Raw genomic sequence first — 17,162 nt, forward strand, 5'->3', positions numbered from 1 at the left:
AAGAAACAAAAAAGGAGGGGGAACCTGGGAAAGATCTGGAAAACTTAAAGAAAGCAGGAAGAAAAGAAGGAAAAAAGGAAAATTGTTCTCTGCAGAAATTTCATCAGGGCGTTGATTTTTGGCACACCTTGAAGCTTGATTATCTCCTTCCTGGTTGCTTAATTTGAGCAGATTTTTGTTGCTGCACCAAGTGGGGAGTAAGGGGAGGATTTCTTGTTCAGAAATTGTTCACAAATAATAACGGGAAGATCGTCAAATCTGGCCACAAAGGAGCTGCCCTGCCTCTACTGCACCAGTTTCGACTTCGAATGAAAACGCAGCAGAAATTCTTGTTTTGGTCCCAGCGATTCAGGTGATTATTTTCAAGCTCCTCCCATGTTAGCTTATGCCCATCATTGCCTGTAGATGAAGATAGTTTCCCCATTGGCTGATTTCGAATCTGTCATGAAGTTTTAGAATTATCATGTGAAATTTTTCCACGCGTGAACTGTTTGTCTTGAATTTTTGATGGCTTACGGTGCTGCGAATGAGTTATTCTGTGATCGGAATTCATCAGAGGATTAGAATGGTTCTATTTTGTGATGATTATGTGGTTTGGTTAACTGTATTTTGACTTCTGAGGTCTTTGTTTAAGTCACAAGAGAATGGTTTCCTGGTCTTTTGCTTTTGTTTGCTTGACATTCGCCCATTCGGTTCCTCGTTTGATCTGCAATAATTGGTTCCCTATAGTGGGGTTGCGTGAATGTTGAAGTTTTAGGGGGTTTTGGGAATGAATTTGCTGGTTTTGGCTTGGAACTGTGAGTGTTGCTTGAATAATCTATGAAAATGGCGGCTGGAAAAGTTGTAAAACCCAACGAAGAAGATGAAGTTTCCTAGCTTGCATGAAAGTAATTCTGAAAAATTGCAATTTAACCCCTTAATTTCTGCCTAATTCCACTAAGACCCATAAAATTCATAATATCATTCAATTTGGTCCCTTTGCAATATAAAGTTCCTTTGATATGTTTCATTTTGTTTTTGGGCAGATTGCTTAGGGATTTCGGGATGGAATTTGAGTACTTAATGTGCTTTCTGATAAATTTTAGTTGTGATTTTGATCCTTAGTGGAATCTTGGGTATTTTGTGATTTAAATATAGCAAATTGATTTTCATTTATTTTTGTAGATTTTATGATTGATTTTTAGATGTTTCGCTTTTAGGCCTTAATTTTATTTTATTTCCTTTTAGACCCTTAGCATTTGCAATAATTGACCCCTCAAGCTTTTATAATTTTCTCAATTGGGTCCTTGTCTACTTTAAACCTTTGAATATGGGTTATTTGGTTATTCAAATGCTTGTAATGGTTCAATTTCATAGTTATGAGGTTATTTGAGATGCCTTGACCTTTTCTTTTATTTTGGAGGGTAATTAAGTAATTTCACTCCATTGGGGCTCCATTTCAAGGGAAGTACACTCTATCCCTTATTTTTCACTTTATTTGACCCTATGTGTCTATGTGACTTTACATGTTTAATTGCATGCCTCTTGAATGTTTATTTATTTATTCATTCGCTTTATTGGTTTTAGTTTTTGTATATTTATTTGAGTTCAATTTTGATCATTTGAAAGGCTTAAATGCCAAAGTTGTAATAGTTAGGTTATTATTTTATTCCTTCTTATTTCCCCTTTTAGATTGTAGTAGGCCTTCCCCCCAATGTAATAGATAGGGCGTCCTTTACTTTATTTGCCTTGCGTGTTTTGCATGTTTACTTGCTATGTGTTACCGCTTTCCTAGGATTTAGCATCTAGATATGCATGCTTATGTGTTATGTGAATTACGTGCTCACATGCCTACTTGCTTTAACTATGCTCATTTACTTGTGAATGCACATGTACGATATAACCATGGCTAGTCCAATGCTAGTCATGGTTACTTATTCCCGATCGCTCGCAAGTCCAATGCTTGTGAGAGAGCGTTAGTAAAGGGCTAGTCCAATGCTAGATCCAATAGGACCTCCCTCGCTAGATCATGTTTGTATGATTACAATACACTTCATGCATATTTTTCCATTTTTTAGGATCTTTATCATTTTCACATAATATTTCCCCTAATAAAATATCCCTTACCCCTATGTATATATAAACATTTAGATTTGCATCTCATTTAAGAAATTAGGGGTAGATTAGTGCATTTTGCCTGATTAGACTAGAGATACCCCTTGGATATGGGATATGGACGAGTTTGGCTTTTCTAGCCTTAGCACGCTCGTATTCCCTCTATTAAAGGGAACATTGAAAGTCACGAGTGTAAGTCCCCCGCACCCATTATGATGCATTCCTTTAAGACATACACATTTGTACATTATTATTTTCTTTACTTTTTTTTCTTTCAAGTCTCATGACTTGCATCATTCGTGACTTCTTCGAAGAGTCTTTATTGGGCATCACAATTAATGTGATTGGCATCAATTGAGCTTTGAAGAGAAATTTCGACCCCCCGATACTCTCTTAGGTCTAGGGTTTACATTCATATAGTACATTCAAATGTGATAAATCTTTAGGTTAAAATAAGAAAATCTTTGACTAAATCACGCAACTAGCCTTGGCTAGGTTGAGAGGGTGCCTTGGACCTCGTCCTTGCCTTCCCTCTCATCAAATGTGACTCCCGAACACTCTCTCTGATTTTTGTAGACTTAGGAGTCGTTTAAAAGGGTTTTCTATAATTTTACTCAAAATTTTATTTTTTAGGTGACTTTGTACACATTGACTCAATACCAAGTGGCGACTCCAATTTTTACTCAAAACCCTTTTAAACTATTACTTTGGGTCAAATCGTCGCATTTTCTATGTCCCATTAGGCCCATTATTCTTTTTAAATCAAACTCATTTTTCATTCAAAATAATCATCTTTTCTAAAACCTAATTTGTTTTTCTTTATTTTTCTCAAAAAATGGGGCGCGACAACTACTTTATTACCTTAATCTCCTTACTTTTATTTCAGAAAAATCAACCCTAAAGTATCCCCTAAAGTAGCCGAAATTCTCAACTAAAGAAAGGGAGAAAAGAAAAAAAATGAAATTGAATCTTGGTGCGACACTTGTCGGAAATCCAAGGAACTTTGACTATGCTAACTTTCTTCCTTCTTATCTACCAATTTGGCTCACTTTCCTCTTCTTTTCTTCATGGTGGCCGAGACATAGAGGAGAGAAAAGAGAGAAGAAACTCTCAATTTCCTACCTTGATTCTAGCTTTATTTGAGTTGAATCGAAAAAACTAAACCAATTAAACCTTCATCTTGGTGCTTGGGAAGCTTGGCGTGGTGAAAGTTTTGGGAGAAATTGTTTGGTTCCTCACTTTCAAGAAGGTTTTGTAAGGTATGACTCTAAACTCCCTTTTATCTTTCTTAATAGAAGCTTTTAATCTTGGCATATGGTGGATGATTTCTAGTTTTTGGTGGTGTAGTGAAATGCTAGGGTTTATATTTTTCAACTTTAATTATTGATGTTTAACTTGCAAATGTTGTAATTGAGCTTGGAAATGGAATTTGTGAAGTGATTAGTGGCATGATTGTTACTTTTTAGAGTTGAAAGTTGAATTTCCAGCTTTGGCAAGTAAATTTCAGCATTGGTTGTGATTGAGTAGTTGCTAGAAATGAGTTATATTTGGATGTTGTTTAACCTAGTGGAAGGGTTATCTTGATATACTTGCTTGTGTGTTTGAATTGGGCTGATTTGAGGGAAAAAAATGAAGCCATAAATGGCTGGAAAATGGATAAATACAAAGGGCATGCTGCCCAAATTTTTGCTCGAATGATAAGCGAGTGAACTTGAAACTTGAGCGACGATTTGAGGTCGAAGTGAACTTGGATTGTCTATGGTATTCAAGTTTCCATTAGTAGAGATATATAAGCTGAAATTTTGCCAAAACTCATACCTTTTAAAAGGTGAAAGTAGCGACCTTTATAACTACAATTTTCTCAATCTTTCATACCAAGTGTGAATTCAAAAGTTTTAATCGCTTCTTTATCAAAACTAAAAGAGCGAGCATGAATTTTCTAGAGTTTGATAAGTAACATGAATACTATTTAAACGAGTTTCATTTACTTAATTTTTTTTAAGCGAAATTCCTATGTTTCGAACCCTAGTTGATTTCAAACTTTTAAATGATATTTTATCGCAAATTTGGACTCCAACCAAAGAGTTGCACCTGAGCGTGATTTTGAAAAACACAAAGTCTTTGGTGAGTGATTCCAAGTGCATGATTGAACTTGATACTTGATTGAAATGCTTTACTAATGTGATTGGACAATATTTGATTTGTTTGATCGGGCAAGGGTGTACTTTATTGCACTTGCCCTAATGTGATATATTATCGTTCATTGATTGCAATTAACTTGATATACATGTACATGACTTGAATACTATCTGGAATTCCAGAAACCTTGTGGCGAGTTAATCGAGTCGAGCCGGCAAGGGTCTGGTCGATTAGATAACGAACCCTGGGTATCTAGTGTTGTCGAGTGAAGTGTTATCTCCTTGACTAATTGATATGCTCGAGTATTACCACCAGTGTTTATCTTGGAGTTCGGGCCCGGTAGGGGGTTTGAATGATGGACGGAGATTGGAGTTAAGTGAGACACTACTGGACTGGTTACTTTACTTGAAAGTTGACGGAGTGTCAACTACTACCCGATCAAGCTATGGCGGAGCTGGTTTGCAAAAGTGACTGTATCCTTTTACTTGAACTATTGAATATTTAGTGATTGGCTATACGAAGGGTTGTTGCTCATTTTCTTGACTTTTTATACTCGCTACTTTGATATTTACACTTTTACATAATGGTCAACTTGCTATTTGGGTCTGCATGATGTTTTGAAACCTCACTGAATTTTAACTCACTCTATTAGCTTTGTTTTCCTTACAGGGGGTACGAACGAGGGCGTGAGGTTGGTACAGGCTAGCTTTGTCTAGTTTTTGAATTTTTGGCGATTGTACTCGCGCTAGTGCTCGAATGTTGAATGTATTTGGAACTCAAATCTTTTGTCACATTTGGGATTGTATGAATGTTTGGGATAGAAATAAATGTAAATGTACGTTCCAAGCTTGGGAACTGTTGTTTCATTTACTCTTGAGGTTATAACTTATTTTGACTGAGTTAAGTGGGCGAGTCCTGACGAGAGTTGGGCAGGCGGTCCGTTAAACCTTGGGGTACGCCCTAGGGAGCGGTGGGGTCATCACAATTTGCCTCTAGTCCAGATAAAAACTTCACAAAACACACTCGGGACCTACAATAAAAATTTTCTGTCACTAGGAAACAAAATAAACTTATTTTTAACACAAAAATATGAAATAAAAACACAAAATGACTAAAAATTAAAACTCTTGGGTTGCCTCCCAAGTAGCGCCTTTTTTTAACGTTTTTGGCTAGACAATACCATATGCTCAATCAGGGTGTAACTCAAACTTCTTTGCAACTGTTGACATTTCTTGCAAATTCAAACTGTGATTGAGTGCGATCTTCAATGCATCTCTACCATTTAATTCAAACTTTTGCTGCATGAAATGGTCAATTACATCTATAACAAAAATAAAGTGTGCCTCACTATGACATTTCATGGCATCACAAATATTGAATTTTATTATTTCGCCATCAAATTCCATTGTCAAGGTTCTTGAATAAACATCAATTTTTGTTTTAGATGTCATTAAAAATGGCCTACCTAACAAAATTGGGGGTGAAACAGAAAAATCATCATCCATATCCAACACATAGAAATCTGCAGGAAAAACCAATTTATCAATTTGAACTAGAATATCCTCTAACACCCCATCAAGATATGCATTAGACCTATCAGCAAGTTGCATAATGACACTAGTTTCTTTTAAGGGTCCAAGATTCACAGAATTATAAATGGAACGAGGCATGATATTTATTGCAGCTCCTAAATCTATCAATGCTTTTTCGACCTTAACCTTTCCTATTTTGCAAGGAACAATAAACATACCTGGATCCTTATATTTAGGAGGCAATTTCTGTTGTAGGACTGCTGAAACATTTTCTCCCATATAAATCTTTTCAAAGCCCTTTAACTTTTTCTTAGTGGTGCACAATTCTCTAAGAAATTTTGCATATTGAGGAATTTGCTTAATGGCATCAAGAAGGGGAATATTTACCTCAACTTTGCAAAAAAAGTGAAAAACTTCTTGCTCTTGCTCCTCTTTCCTGGTTTTGCATATCGACCGAAAAATGGAGGAGGAGGTGTCACCACTACTGGGGGTTCATCTCTGGGTTCTTTCCTTGGAAGGGATTGAGTTGGAGATTTCATTGTTTCTTCCTCAACTTGCTATTCAAGATCATGCTTAGATACTCCTTTTTGATATTCTTGCAATTCTTTGCCACTTCTCAAAGTAACTGCACTCACATTTTGCTTGGGATTGACAATGGTCTGCGAAGGCAATTTCCCCAAACTTGCAACTCTAATCGACTCACTGCAGACGCCAATTGACTCATTTGATTCTCCAAGTTTTGAATGCTCCTTCTTGTCTCCTATTGAAATTGTTGTGTGTTAGTTGCTAATGATTTAACAATTTCTTTAAGAGGTATACCTGGTGTAGAAACTGGTTGTTGATGTGAAATTGATGGCCTTGCTACATAATTGGGGTTGGAGTTATCTCTCCATCCTTGAGTATACATGTTCAAATAAGGATTATACCCCTTTTGGGGAGGACCTGGAAATCCGCCAATAGCATTCACATGAGTATTCAGCTCATCTTGGAGTGTAGGACACATATCAGTCTGATGACTCGAAGCATAGCAAATTCCACATGTTTTGGCTTGCTGAACCCATCCTACAACCAACTTTTCACCAAAGAGGTTAGAGAATCTAATCGCTATTCAATAGAAGAAGTACTTACCTCATTGACTTTACGGGGAATATAATCTTGTCTGTCACCAATTGTTGCGCATTGGCAGCCATACCTGAAATCAGTCCCCTTGCTTCTGTCGATGTTTTATTCACCAATGCTTCTCCACTGGCAGCATCAATTATCTTCCTATCCGTTGGTGATAGTCCCTCATAGAAGTACTGGATAAGAAGTTGGTCCGGAATTTGGTGATGAGGGCAACTTGCACATAATTGTTTCAACCTTTCCCAATACTCGTGCAAGGTCTCTCCATTGAACTGTCTGATCCCACATATATCTTTTCTAATACTTGCAACTCGAGAGGCAGGGAAAAATTTCTCAAGAAACTGGTGCTTCATGTCGGTCCACGTGGTAATTGATCCAGAGGGCAAATCATAGAGCTAGTCCTTAGCTTTATCAGCTAAAGAAAATGAAAAGGCTCTTAATTTTATTTGCTCCTCAGTGACTCCTTGGGGTTTCATGGTCGAGCATACCACATGAAATTCGTTGAGGTGCTTGTGAGGATTGACGGGTATTTTACATACGTGCAAGCTAAAAAATACCGAATTACACCCGTTCACTGCAAGTATACAGATCAACTAGTAGTTTAGGGTATATATCGGGTCGATCCCACAAGGAAGAGTGAACAATTACCGGTATTACTAAAGCTTCTCTATTATTTAGACTATCAATGAATTATAACAAATTTATCCTACTGAAATTATACAAAATGACAAATGAAAGCTCCTTAGGTTATGGTATCCCTAACTACTCATGCAAGTGTTATATTTGGATCATTGAGTACTACATCTAGGCTAGTTATGGTGTAATTTCCTTATGCATTTGAATCCTACTTTCGTAGTGAATCAATTATACTTATAACTAATCCATACCTATTCTCATGGTTATGAAATTAGCTACAAGTTCATTTCTTCAATGAAATTACATGAAATGAATCACTAAAAACCACATAAGTGCACCTCTACTTTCGTGAGTGTACTCCCTATGTTTAGCACTTCTTGAACTAGTGTTAAATCTCAATTTTCATTGCAGAAACAACACCTTAGATAATCACAATTAATGGTACCAGATTAATCATGATTTCAAGAGCTAAAGTGCTAAATAACTTGCTCAAATCATAGCAGTCAAATAACCAAATAATAAACACTAACAATTATAGAAAGTTCAACCAAACCCAAGGCATAAACTTTAGAGACACATATTGAACACAAAATCCAAAACTTGTATATTAACCAAACTTGGAATCAAGTACAAAAGATAAAGAGTTTGGAAGGAATGTAACCCTTGTCACATGAGTTCATCTCCTTGCCTTCTTCATCCTCCATCTTCTTCTTCATCTAGCTAATAAACAACAATGGATAACACTCTACTCTATACTAACCTACTGCTACTACTCAGAAAATGCAAGAGCTACATCTCTGCACTCCAAGCTTCTCCCGTATGTCTCTCCCTTTTTCTTACAATGAATTTGGCTATTTTATGATGAAAGGTGGTCAAGAAATGAGGATTACATCTCCCTTTTACAGCTGGGAATGTTTCTCACATGTCTAGCATCCAATGTGAGTTGGTGGAGGTGAAATTGAGTTTTATGCATACAGAGCAGCCTTTTCTGACCACAATCCGGCCAGGAATCCGGCCACAAATCCGGCCAAATTCCGGCCGGATTGCTACAGTGACCATTTGGTCACTTCTGGTTCAATTTCCAGCTCTGCTCCGATTTTGCATCAACTTCCACTGAACTTTTCTTGATGATAAAAGCTGATTTAGCTCTTTACCAAAACATGAAACTTGTAGCCCTTTGAGTTAGCTTTCCAATGCATCAAGAATCACCTCATTTGGATCTGTGTAGGCTGAGAAATGACCGGAATACCCTTACCTGCTCATTGCCCTGTTCCAGTTTCGACCAGTAGAAATTTGCTATTGTAATTCGGCATTTTGACCTAGAAAACCTTTAAACTGGATTTAGATCTCTTCACCAAAGTTGTAGATCTATCTCTTATCTTCAAATTGGTTCAAGAATCATCTTAATCCGATCATTGTAACTCAAGTTATAGCCGAAATACGAAAATGTGTCAAAACTGTCAAAATACACAAAATCCAAGTAAAAAATGATAAAAACCTCATTTAATCACTTAAAAGCATTTTTCACCAATTATAGCCAAAATGATTCATATTCTACCGATAATATAACTAAAGTGACTAAAAATAATATAAAATATCATACAATTATTACGTAAATTAGTCACTTATCAAACTCCCCCACACTTAAACCATTGCTTGTCCTCAAGCAATAAAAATACAAACCAACAATGATCCAAAATTTGAAAATAAACATATGTAGCATTTCAACTTCATTTCCTCAAAACAAAGTAAATAACTATTATGCAATTATTCAATTAAGTTCAAGTACTCATAATATCGAGTAAAGGAGAGCCAATTATACCACCATTATAACAAATTCAAGTCAATTTCTCATCCTTAACCAATTTCATACGCAAGTAACTCATATGGCCAATAATATGCTTTCTAAACCCATGATCATCTTCTTATTTAACTTTAAAGAGGGATTTATTTATATAATATCGCTAAATATTACTTAAGTTGTGAAGGTATCTTTTTACGCGAGGATCGACATTTTTAGATGAAGATCACCGGTTACTCAACACTTCACATACTCAAGTTGCTTTGCATACTCTTAATTCAAGTACCGTTTTACGCGAAAGTCGACATTTTTAGATGAAGACACCCGGTTACTAAGTACAAGAATCATTGGAGTAGAACAAATCTTATTCTATTTTTGTCTTTTTCTTTTGTTTCTTCATTTTTTTTTCATTTTTTTTTTAAGTAAAGATAATAACATTCCCTCGAAAGCATAATCATGAGAAGAGTATTGCAATTATTGACCATATTTATCACTTAACTTATAAAATCCAATAAAGAGAAGAAATTTCATCAAATATGCAAAAAAAATATATAGGCATAATTTTCTCCACTTTAAAAGATATACTTTCCTACAAATGCAAAAATTATAATCACATAATAGTCATTTCCAAGTTAAATGAGAAAAGAAGTGCTTAAACCACATATATTTATCTCAAATGTAGAAGGACTTTGAACTACTAATGGTATGGAACTTGTTACCCCTTGGATAAAATCGAAAAAAATTAAAAATTGTTGAGGCAAGTTTGCAATTTTGGACAAGATTTTGGAAAAATTTTGAATTTTAACACAAGTCCAACATTTGCAACTAATAAGTCAATCACATACAATATATATAATCTCAATTCTCCCCCTACACTTAACATGCACATTGTCCTCAATGTGTAAAAAGGAAAATCAAGATAAAGAAAGTAATACTCCCCTATGATGTGATTGAATATGAAGTTTCAAGGTACGTTGTTCGCTTGTCATCATCGCTTCATGAGTTCCATTTGATAACCATTAGTGATATAAACCTACAAATGGAAAATGAGAAACAAAAGTGATAACAAAGGCTCAAGACATCAAAACGGCGATCCGTAACTTCAAGCCCTTGTTTTGGTGATGTACCTATAAAAAAATACACAATAAGCAACTCAAGGTACAAGAAAATATATGAGGAAAAGAAGAAAAAGAGAATCAAGGAAGCTGCATTTTTTTAAAAAAAATGCTCAGAAAACGCGATTAGAAACGCGCCTTAAGATCGCGTTTTGTAGGCGCGTTTCTTCCCAAAAGTTGCAGTACTGAAAACGCGGTTCTGTGAGAAAACGCGACTTTAAGTCGCGTTATAAATGGCGCGTTTTCATCTTTGATCCAGGCAACAAAACGCGACTTCCATCAAAACGCGACTTCAAGTCGCGTTTTGAAGGCGCGTTTTCTTTTCTGCAAGTGCAGAATCGAAAACGCGATTCTGTGAACACGCGACTCAGAGGCGCGTTTTATTAAGAAACGCGTTTTCTGCTGCGAATTTTAGCAGAAATTCAACTTTTGAAAATTTACAAATAATACTCCAATTTCCCAAAATGCATCATAGATCATTTGTTTGCTAATATACTCAATGCATGCACATGTAAAATGATCAAAACATGCATTTTAACCCCTTGTAACGAATCAAAAACAACAATTACTCAAATCGAGGGGTTGAGTTCCTTGATCAAACTTCGCCTTTTTCACCTCATTTGGTCACTTTTGCTTCCATTTCCAATACCTACAAATGAAAAATAACAAAATAACTCAAACACATACTTTAAACATAAAATCACCCCAAAATAACATAAACTTAAACAAACATTGGGTTGCCTCCCAATAAGCGCTTCTTTATAGTCAATAGCTTGACTAGTTCACCTTATTTTTCAAGGAGGCTTAGTTAACGAATAATCCACCATTTTAAGCCGTGGTGGATCATTAAAAGGTGACTTTATAGCCAAAGCCACATGATCTAATGATGTGAGAAATGAAAGTGACTTACCTATCCCAAGTGTTCCATAGATATTACCTTGAATATGCACCACTTGAGAACTTACCAAAGGACATGTCATAAGAGTATCTTGGGCAGGAATACCTTTAGAACCTATACTTTCGCTGCACTCCTCAAGAGGGGTGAAAAATGAGTCATTAAAACTCAGCTCTTGAGGCTCAAAGTTAGTTCCAAAGATATTATCATGTGAAATGGACATTTGCTCATTGAAACACAATTGAGATTCATCATTTTCATCCAAATGCAATCCATTTTCACATACAACATTTCCACGATTCATGCTAGAATCATTTTGCAAATTATTAGAAGAAATAACTTCACACAATGCACTCAATTGCTCATGTATTCGACCAAAGTGAGAAGCTAATTCATCTATTCTTTCTTCAATCCTATCAAAACGATCGGAAGTTGCATTTGCTAGCTTTTCTAAAGCTAACTCCCAAGATGGCTTAGAATCATTAGCTACTCTTTCTATTGCCAACTCCCAAGATGATTTTGATTCATATTGGACACTTTCAGGTTGGTGATCATAAAAATATGAATTATCACTATAAGTACATTGATTATTCCAACCATAAGCAGGAGAATTGCTCCAATTAGCACTATATTGATCAAAACAAGGATTGTAATGCTCTAATTTATCATAATAATCCACATTTTGTGCTTGCATACATGTATTAGTAACATGACAACCTCCACACAAGTCACAAATCACATGATAAGAATTAAAAACATTAACATTCCTCCTCTGCTCAATTTCATGCATCATGGTGTCCATTTGAACTTGTAACTTAATTACATCAAATTTTGCCTTTAAGCACCTTAAACCATCTTCAAAAGACATACATTCAGTAAATTCTTGGTTACCTCTGTTGAAGGAGCTTTGCACTTCATAACCATCCATTGCCAATCTTGCACTTCTCAAGCATTGTCCTCCAAATTGACCTACCCTCCTCATTACCTAAAATTGCTTTTAAACAACTTAAGAGCAAAATTAGTAAGAAGACTAGGTGATAAAACACATACACATATAAAATACTAAAATAACAGAAAATAACATTCACAATATAACTAATATTATGTCTAAACTAATAAAGTTGCTCTTCACACCGATATTGCCAAATCTTCCCCGGCAACGGCGCCAAAAACTTGACGGGTATTTTACATACGTGCAAGCTAAAAAATACCGAATTACACCCGTTCACTGCAAGTATACAGATCAACTAGTAGTTTAGGGTATATATCGGGTCGATCCCACAAGGAAGAGTGAACAATTACCGGTATTACTAAAGCTTCTCTATTATTTAGACTATCAATGAATTATAACAAATTTATCCTACTGAAATTATACAAAATGACAAATGAAAGCTCCTTAGGTTATGGTATCCCTAACTACTCATGCAAGTGTTATATTTGGATCATTGAGTACTACATCTAGGCTAGTTATGGTGTAATTTCCTTATGCATTTGAATCCTACTTTCGTAGTGAATCAATTATACTTATAACTAATCCATACCTATTCTCATGGTTATGAAATTAGCTACAAGTTCATTTCTTCAATGAAATTACATGAAATGAATCACTAAAAACCACATAAGTGCACCTCTACTTTCGTGAGTGTACTCCCTATGTTTAGCACTTCTTGAACTAGTGTTAAATCTCAATTTTCATTGCAGAAACAACACCTTAGATAATCACAATTAATGGTACCAGATTAATCATGATTTCAAGAGCTAAAGTGCTAAATAACTTGCTCAAATCATAGCAGTCAAATAACCAAATAATAAACACTAACAATTATAGAAAGTTCAACCAAACCCAAGGCATAAACTTTAGAGACACATATTGAACACAAAATCCAAAACTTGTATATTAACCAAACTTGGAATCAAGTACAAAAGATAAAGAGTTTGGAAGGAATGTAACCCTTGTCACATGAGTTCATCTCCTTGCCTTCTTCATCCTCCATCTTCTTCTTCATCTAGCTAATAAACAACAATGGATAACACTCTACTCTATACTAACCTACTGCTACTACTCAGAAAATGCAAGAGCTACATCTCTGCACTCCAAGCTTCTCCCGTATGTCTCTCCCTTTTTCTTACAATGAATTTGGCTATTTTATGATGAAAGGTGGTCAAGAAATGAGGATTACATCTCCCTTTTACAGCTGGGAATGTTTCTCACATGTCTAGCATCCAATGTGAGTTGGTGGAGGTGAAATTGAGTTTTATGCATACAGAGCAGCCTTTTCTGACCACAATCCGGCCAGGAATCCGGCCACAAATCCGGCCAAATTCCGGCCGGATTGCTACAGTGACCATTTGGTCACTTCTGGTTCAATTTCCAGCTCTGCTCCGATTTTGCATCAACTTCCACTGAACTTTTCTTGATGATAAAAGCTGATTTAGCTCTTTACCAAAACATGAAACTTGTAGCCCTTTGAGTTAGCTTTCCAATGCATCAAGAATCACCTCATTTGGATCTGTGTAGGCTGAGAAATGACCGGAATACCCTTACCTGCTCATTGCCCTGTTCCAGTTTCGACCAGTAGAAATTTGCTATTGTAATTCGGCATTTTGACCTAGAAAACCTTTAAACTGGATTTAGATCTCTTCACCAAAGTTGTAGATCTATCTCTTATCTTCAAATTGGTTCAAGAATCATCTTAATCCGATCATTGTAACTCAAGTTATAGCCGAAATACGAAAATGTGTCAAAACTGTCAAAATACACAAAATCCAAGTAAAAAATGATAAAAACCTCATTTAATCACTTAAAAGCATTTTTCACCAATTATAGCCAAAATGATTCATATTCTACCGATAATATAACTAAAGTGACTAAAAATAATATAAAATATCATACAATTATTACGTAAATTAGTCACTTATCAACTAGTGACAAGTATATATTTTGCCTAATATTTTGTACATATTTTGGATGGATTGTGATTGAATTGGGGTTAAAATGATGTTGAGAATGACTATTTTGATGATTAGGTGATAACTAGCTGATGTAGTAAGCAAAGTATGAAAAATTGTGTGAAAATGGAAAGATTTATCTGCTAAATTGGTTGTGACAAGAAGACAAGATATATGGCATCGGATACCTGGTCTCAAAGAAAATATACGATGCTAGATAGAAGGAGTCAAGTTGGATAATCGCACCAGATACACTGCACCAGATACTCATTAGTGAGTTTTTTGAGGAAGAGTTTATAGCAGTATACGGCACCGGATACTGAAATTCGCTTCGAATATCACATCGTATACTTGGGCGGGAAAAATCTCCAAGTTGCGCAATTTGTACAACTTGATGCTAACTTTTCAGCTCCTTTTCTGGTGACAACTAGGACGTCTTGACAGCTGCTTGCTAGGCCCAAAGCATCAATTTTCTCACCTTTTTGCAACTTTAAGTCATTTTCAATATCCAATTAAGTCAAGAAAGAATGGATGAAGAGTTTTGGGAGATAAGCTTCTTAAAGAAGAGAAAAGACACTTTTGTTAGATATATGAAGAAGTTAGAAGAGAGGAGGAGAGTAACTGTCGCACCCCATTTTTTATATAAAATAAAACGAATGGTTTAAAAAGTGAATTTTGGATTGATTTTTGATTTGAAAAAGGATTTTTGATTTTAAAAGAAAATGAAAAACACGGGTCTAAATGGGACATGAAAATGCGACGCTTTGACCCAAAATATAGTTTAAAAAGGGTTTTTGAATGAAAAATGGAGTCGCCACTTGGTATTGAGTTAAGGTGTACCAAGTCACCTAAAAAATAAATTTTGAGTAAAATTATGGAAAAACCCTTTTAAATGACTCCTAAGTCTACAAAAATCAGAGAAAGTGTTCGGGAGTCACGTTTGATGAGAGGGAAGGCAAGGACGAGGTCCAAGGCACCCTCTCAACCTAGCCAAGGTTAGTTGCGCGATTTAGTCAAAGATTTTCTTATTCTTAATCTAAAAATTTATCACATTTGGATGTACTATATAAATGCAAACCCTAGACCTAGGAGGGTGTCGGGGGGTCGAAATGTATCTTCAAAACTTATTTGGTACCAATCACATTAATTGTGACGCCCTAATGAAGACTCTTCGAAGAAACCACGAATAATGCAAAAATATGAGACTCTAAGAAAAGAAAAAAAATAAAATAATTATACAAATATACATGTCTTAAAGGAGTGCATCATGTCGGGTACGGGGGACTAATGTTCGTGACTCAATTTTCCCTTTAATAGAGGGAATACGAGCGTGCTAAGGCTAGGAAGCCAAACTCGTCCATATCCCATATTCAAGGGGTTATCCCTAATCTAATCAAACAAATGTACTATCCTAATTCTAATTCTTAAATGAAATGCAAATCTAATGTTATGTATCACACATAGGGGGAAGGAATATACATATAAAGGAAAATATGAGATAAGAGCTATACATATAAGGGGAATGTCATGCAAAAATGATAAAAACCCTAAAAGTAGAAAAACATGCATGAGATGAAGTGATTTTATCACACAATCATGATCTAACGCTCGAAGGGCTCCTAAGGGTCTAGCGTTGGACTAACCCATGTTTCTACTTTCTCACTAGCGTTGGACTAGTGAGAAATCGAACAAGAAAATCACAACTAGCGTTGGACTAGTGTGGTATCGAGAAATGAATCACAACTAGCGTTGGACTAGTGTGATAACGTCACTCATTAATTATAATCTCATAAAAGCATAATAAAGCGAGTAAACACATAATGTCACATAAACACATAACACATAATCATGATATCTAGATGCAAGGCCCTAAGAAAGCGGTAACACATAGCACGTAAGCATGCAAATCACACAAGCGAAAAGAAAGCGAATAAAACCCTAGCTATTACATTTGAGGGGGCCCTACTACAATCTAATGGGGGAAAATAAAAATAAATAAATAAAATAAACCTAACTATTACAACTTGGCATTGAAATGCCTTTCAAATAATAAAAAATGAACTAAAATAAATATACGAAATTAAGACGACTAAAGCGAATAAATAAATAAATAAAATGAAAACATTCAAAAGGCATGCAATTAAGCACATAAATCACATAAGTACACATAGAGTCAAATAAAGTAAAAATAAGGGATAGAGTGTACCTCTTTGAGTTGGGGCCCTAATGGAGTGAAATTACTTATTTACCCTCCAAAAATAAAAGAAAAGGGTCAAGGCATCACTTTAATTAACAATCAAACAACATGAAAAAAATTAAATACCCAGAACTAAAAAATTTAAACATAAAATAAAAATTAACACAAAAGGAATCACCTAAAGTATATTTTTACAAAAGAAAACATCTATATTCAAGAAATTAAAGTGAACAAAAATCCTAATTAAAAATAAAAAAAAAAGTTTTAAAAGGCCTAAAATAAAATACTAAAATTGATAGCTTAAGATGAGACCTACCACAATCAAATGCCAAATTCTCACAAAAAAAAGACTACGAAACCATTTTTTTATATTTAAACGACAAAATTCCCAAATTTCTACTAAAAATTCAAATAGAAACTATAAAATTATCAAAATCATTAAATCTCCAAAAATTTCCTCCAAAACTCGTGAATATTCTGTCCAAGAATCAAATTAAGGTATACCAATCAAAAACAAAATTTTTACGGGACCCAAATGATCAGTCCTCCCAATTTTTCAGACCATAGTAGAACAAAAGGGACTTGAAGGGTTAAGAGGCAACTTTTGAGAGTTTTGCATGCAATCTTCATGCAAGGTTACGGATAAACTTTCTGCTATTACTTTACCATGCTATGAGCTGCA

The 17,162-nt window shown here is 35.2% G+C and overlaps 1 protein-coding gene across 1 annotated transcript; it reads right to left on the reverse strand.

The window, feature by feature from the left end:
- Window positions 1-5,420: 5,420 nt before the first annotated feature.
- On the reverse strand, window positions 5,421-6,304 carry LOC113759814. Its single transcript, XM_027302390.1, has 2 exons — window positions 6,153-6,304; window positions 5,421-6,093 (listed from the first exon to the last, which is right to left on the reverse strand). The coding sequence occupies exons 1-2, from the start codon at window positions 6,302-6,304 to the stop codon at window positions 5,421-5,423; spliced, it is 825 nt and encodes a 274-aa protein (XP_027158191.1).
- Window positions 6,305-17,162: the final 10,858 nt, after the last annotated feature.

The sequence above is a fragment of the Coffea eugenioides genome, chromosome 2 (assembly GCF_003713205.1).
Source record: "Coffea eugenioides isolate CCC68of chromosome 2, Ceug_1.0, whole genome shotgun sequence".
In the NCBI taxonomy this organism is placed as follows: Eukaryota; Viridiplantae; Streptophyta; class Magnoliopsida; order Gentianales; family Rubiaceae; genus Coffea; species Coffea eugenioides.

Coding starts and splice junctions, on each gene's coding strand:
- LOC113759814 (XM_027302390.1), bottom strand. CDS start 6,304: ATGAAATCTCCAACTCAATCCCTTCCAAGGAAAGAACCCAGAGATGAA. Junction 6,094..6,152: donor ACTTTTTTTGCAAAGTTGAG/GTAAATATTCCC, acceptor AAAATTTCTTAG/AGAATTGTGCACCACTAAGA.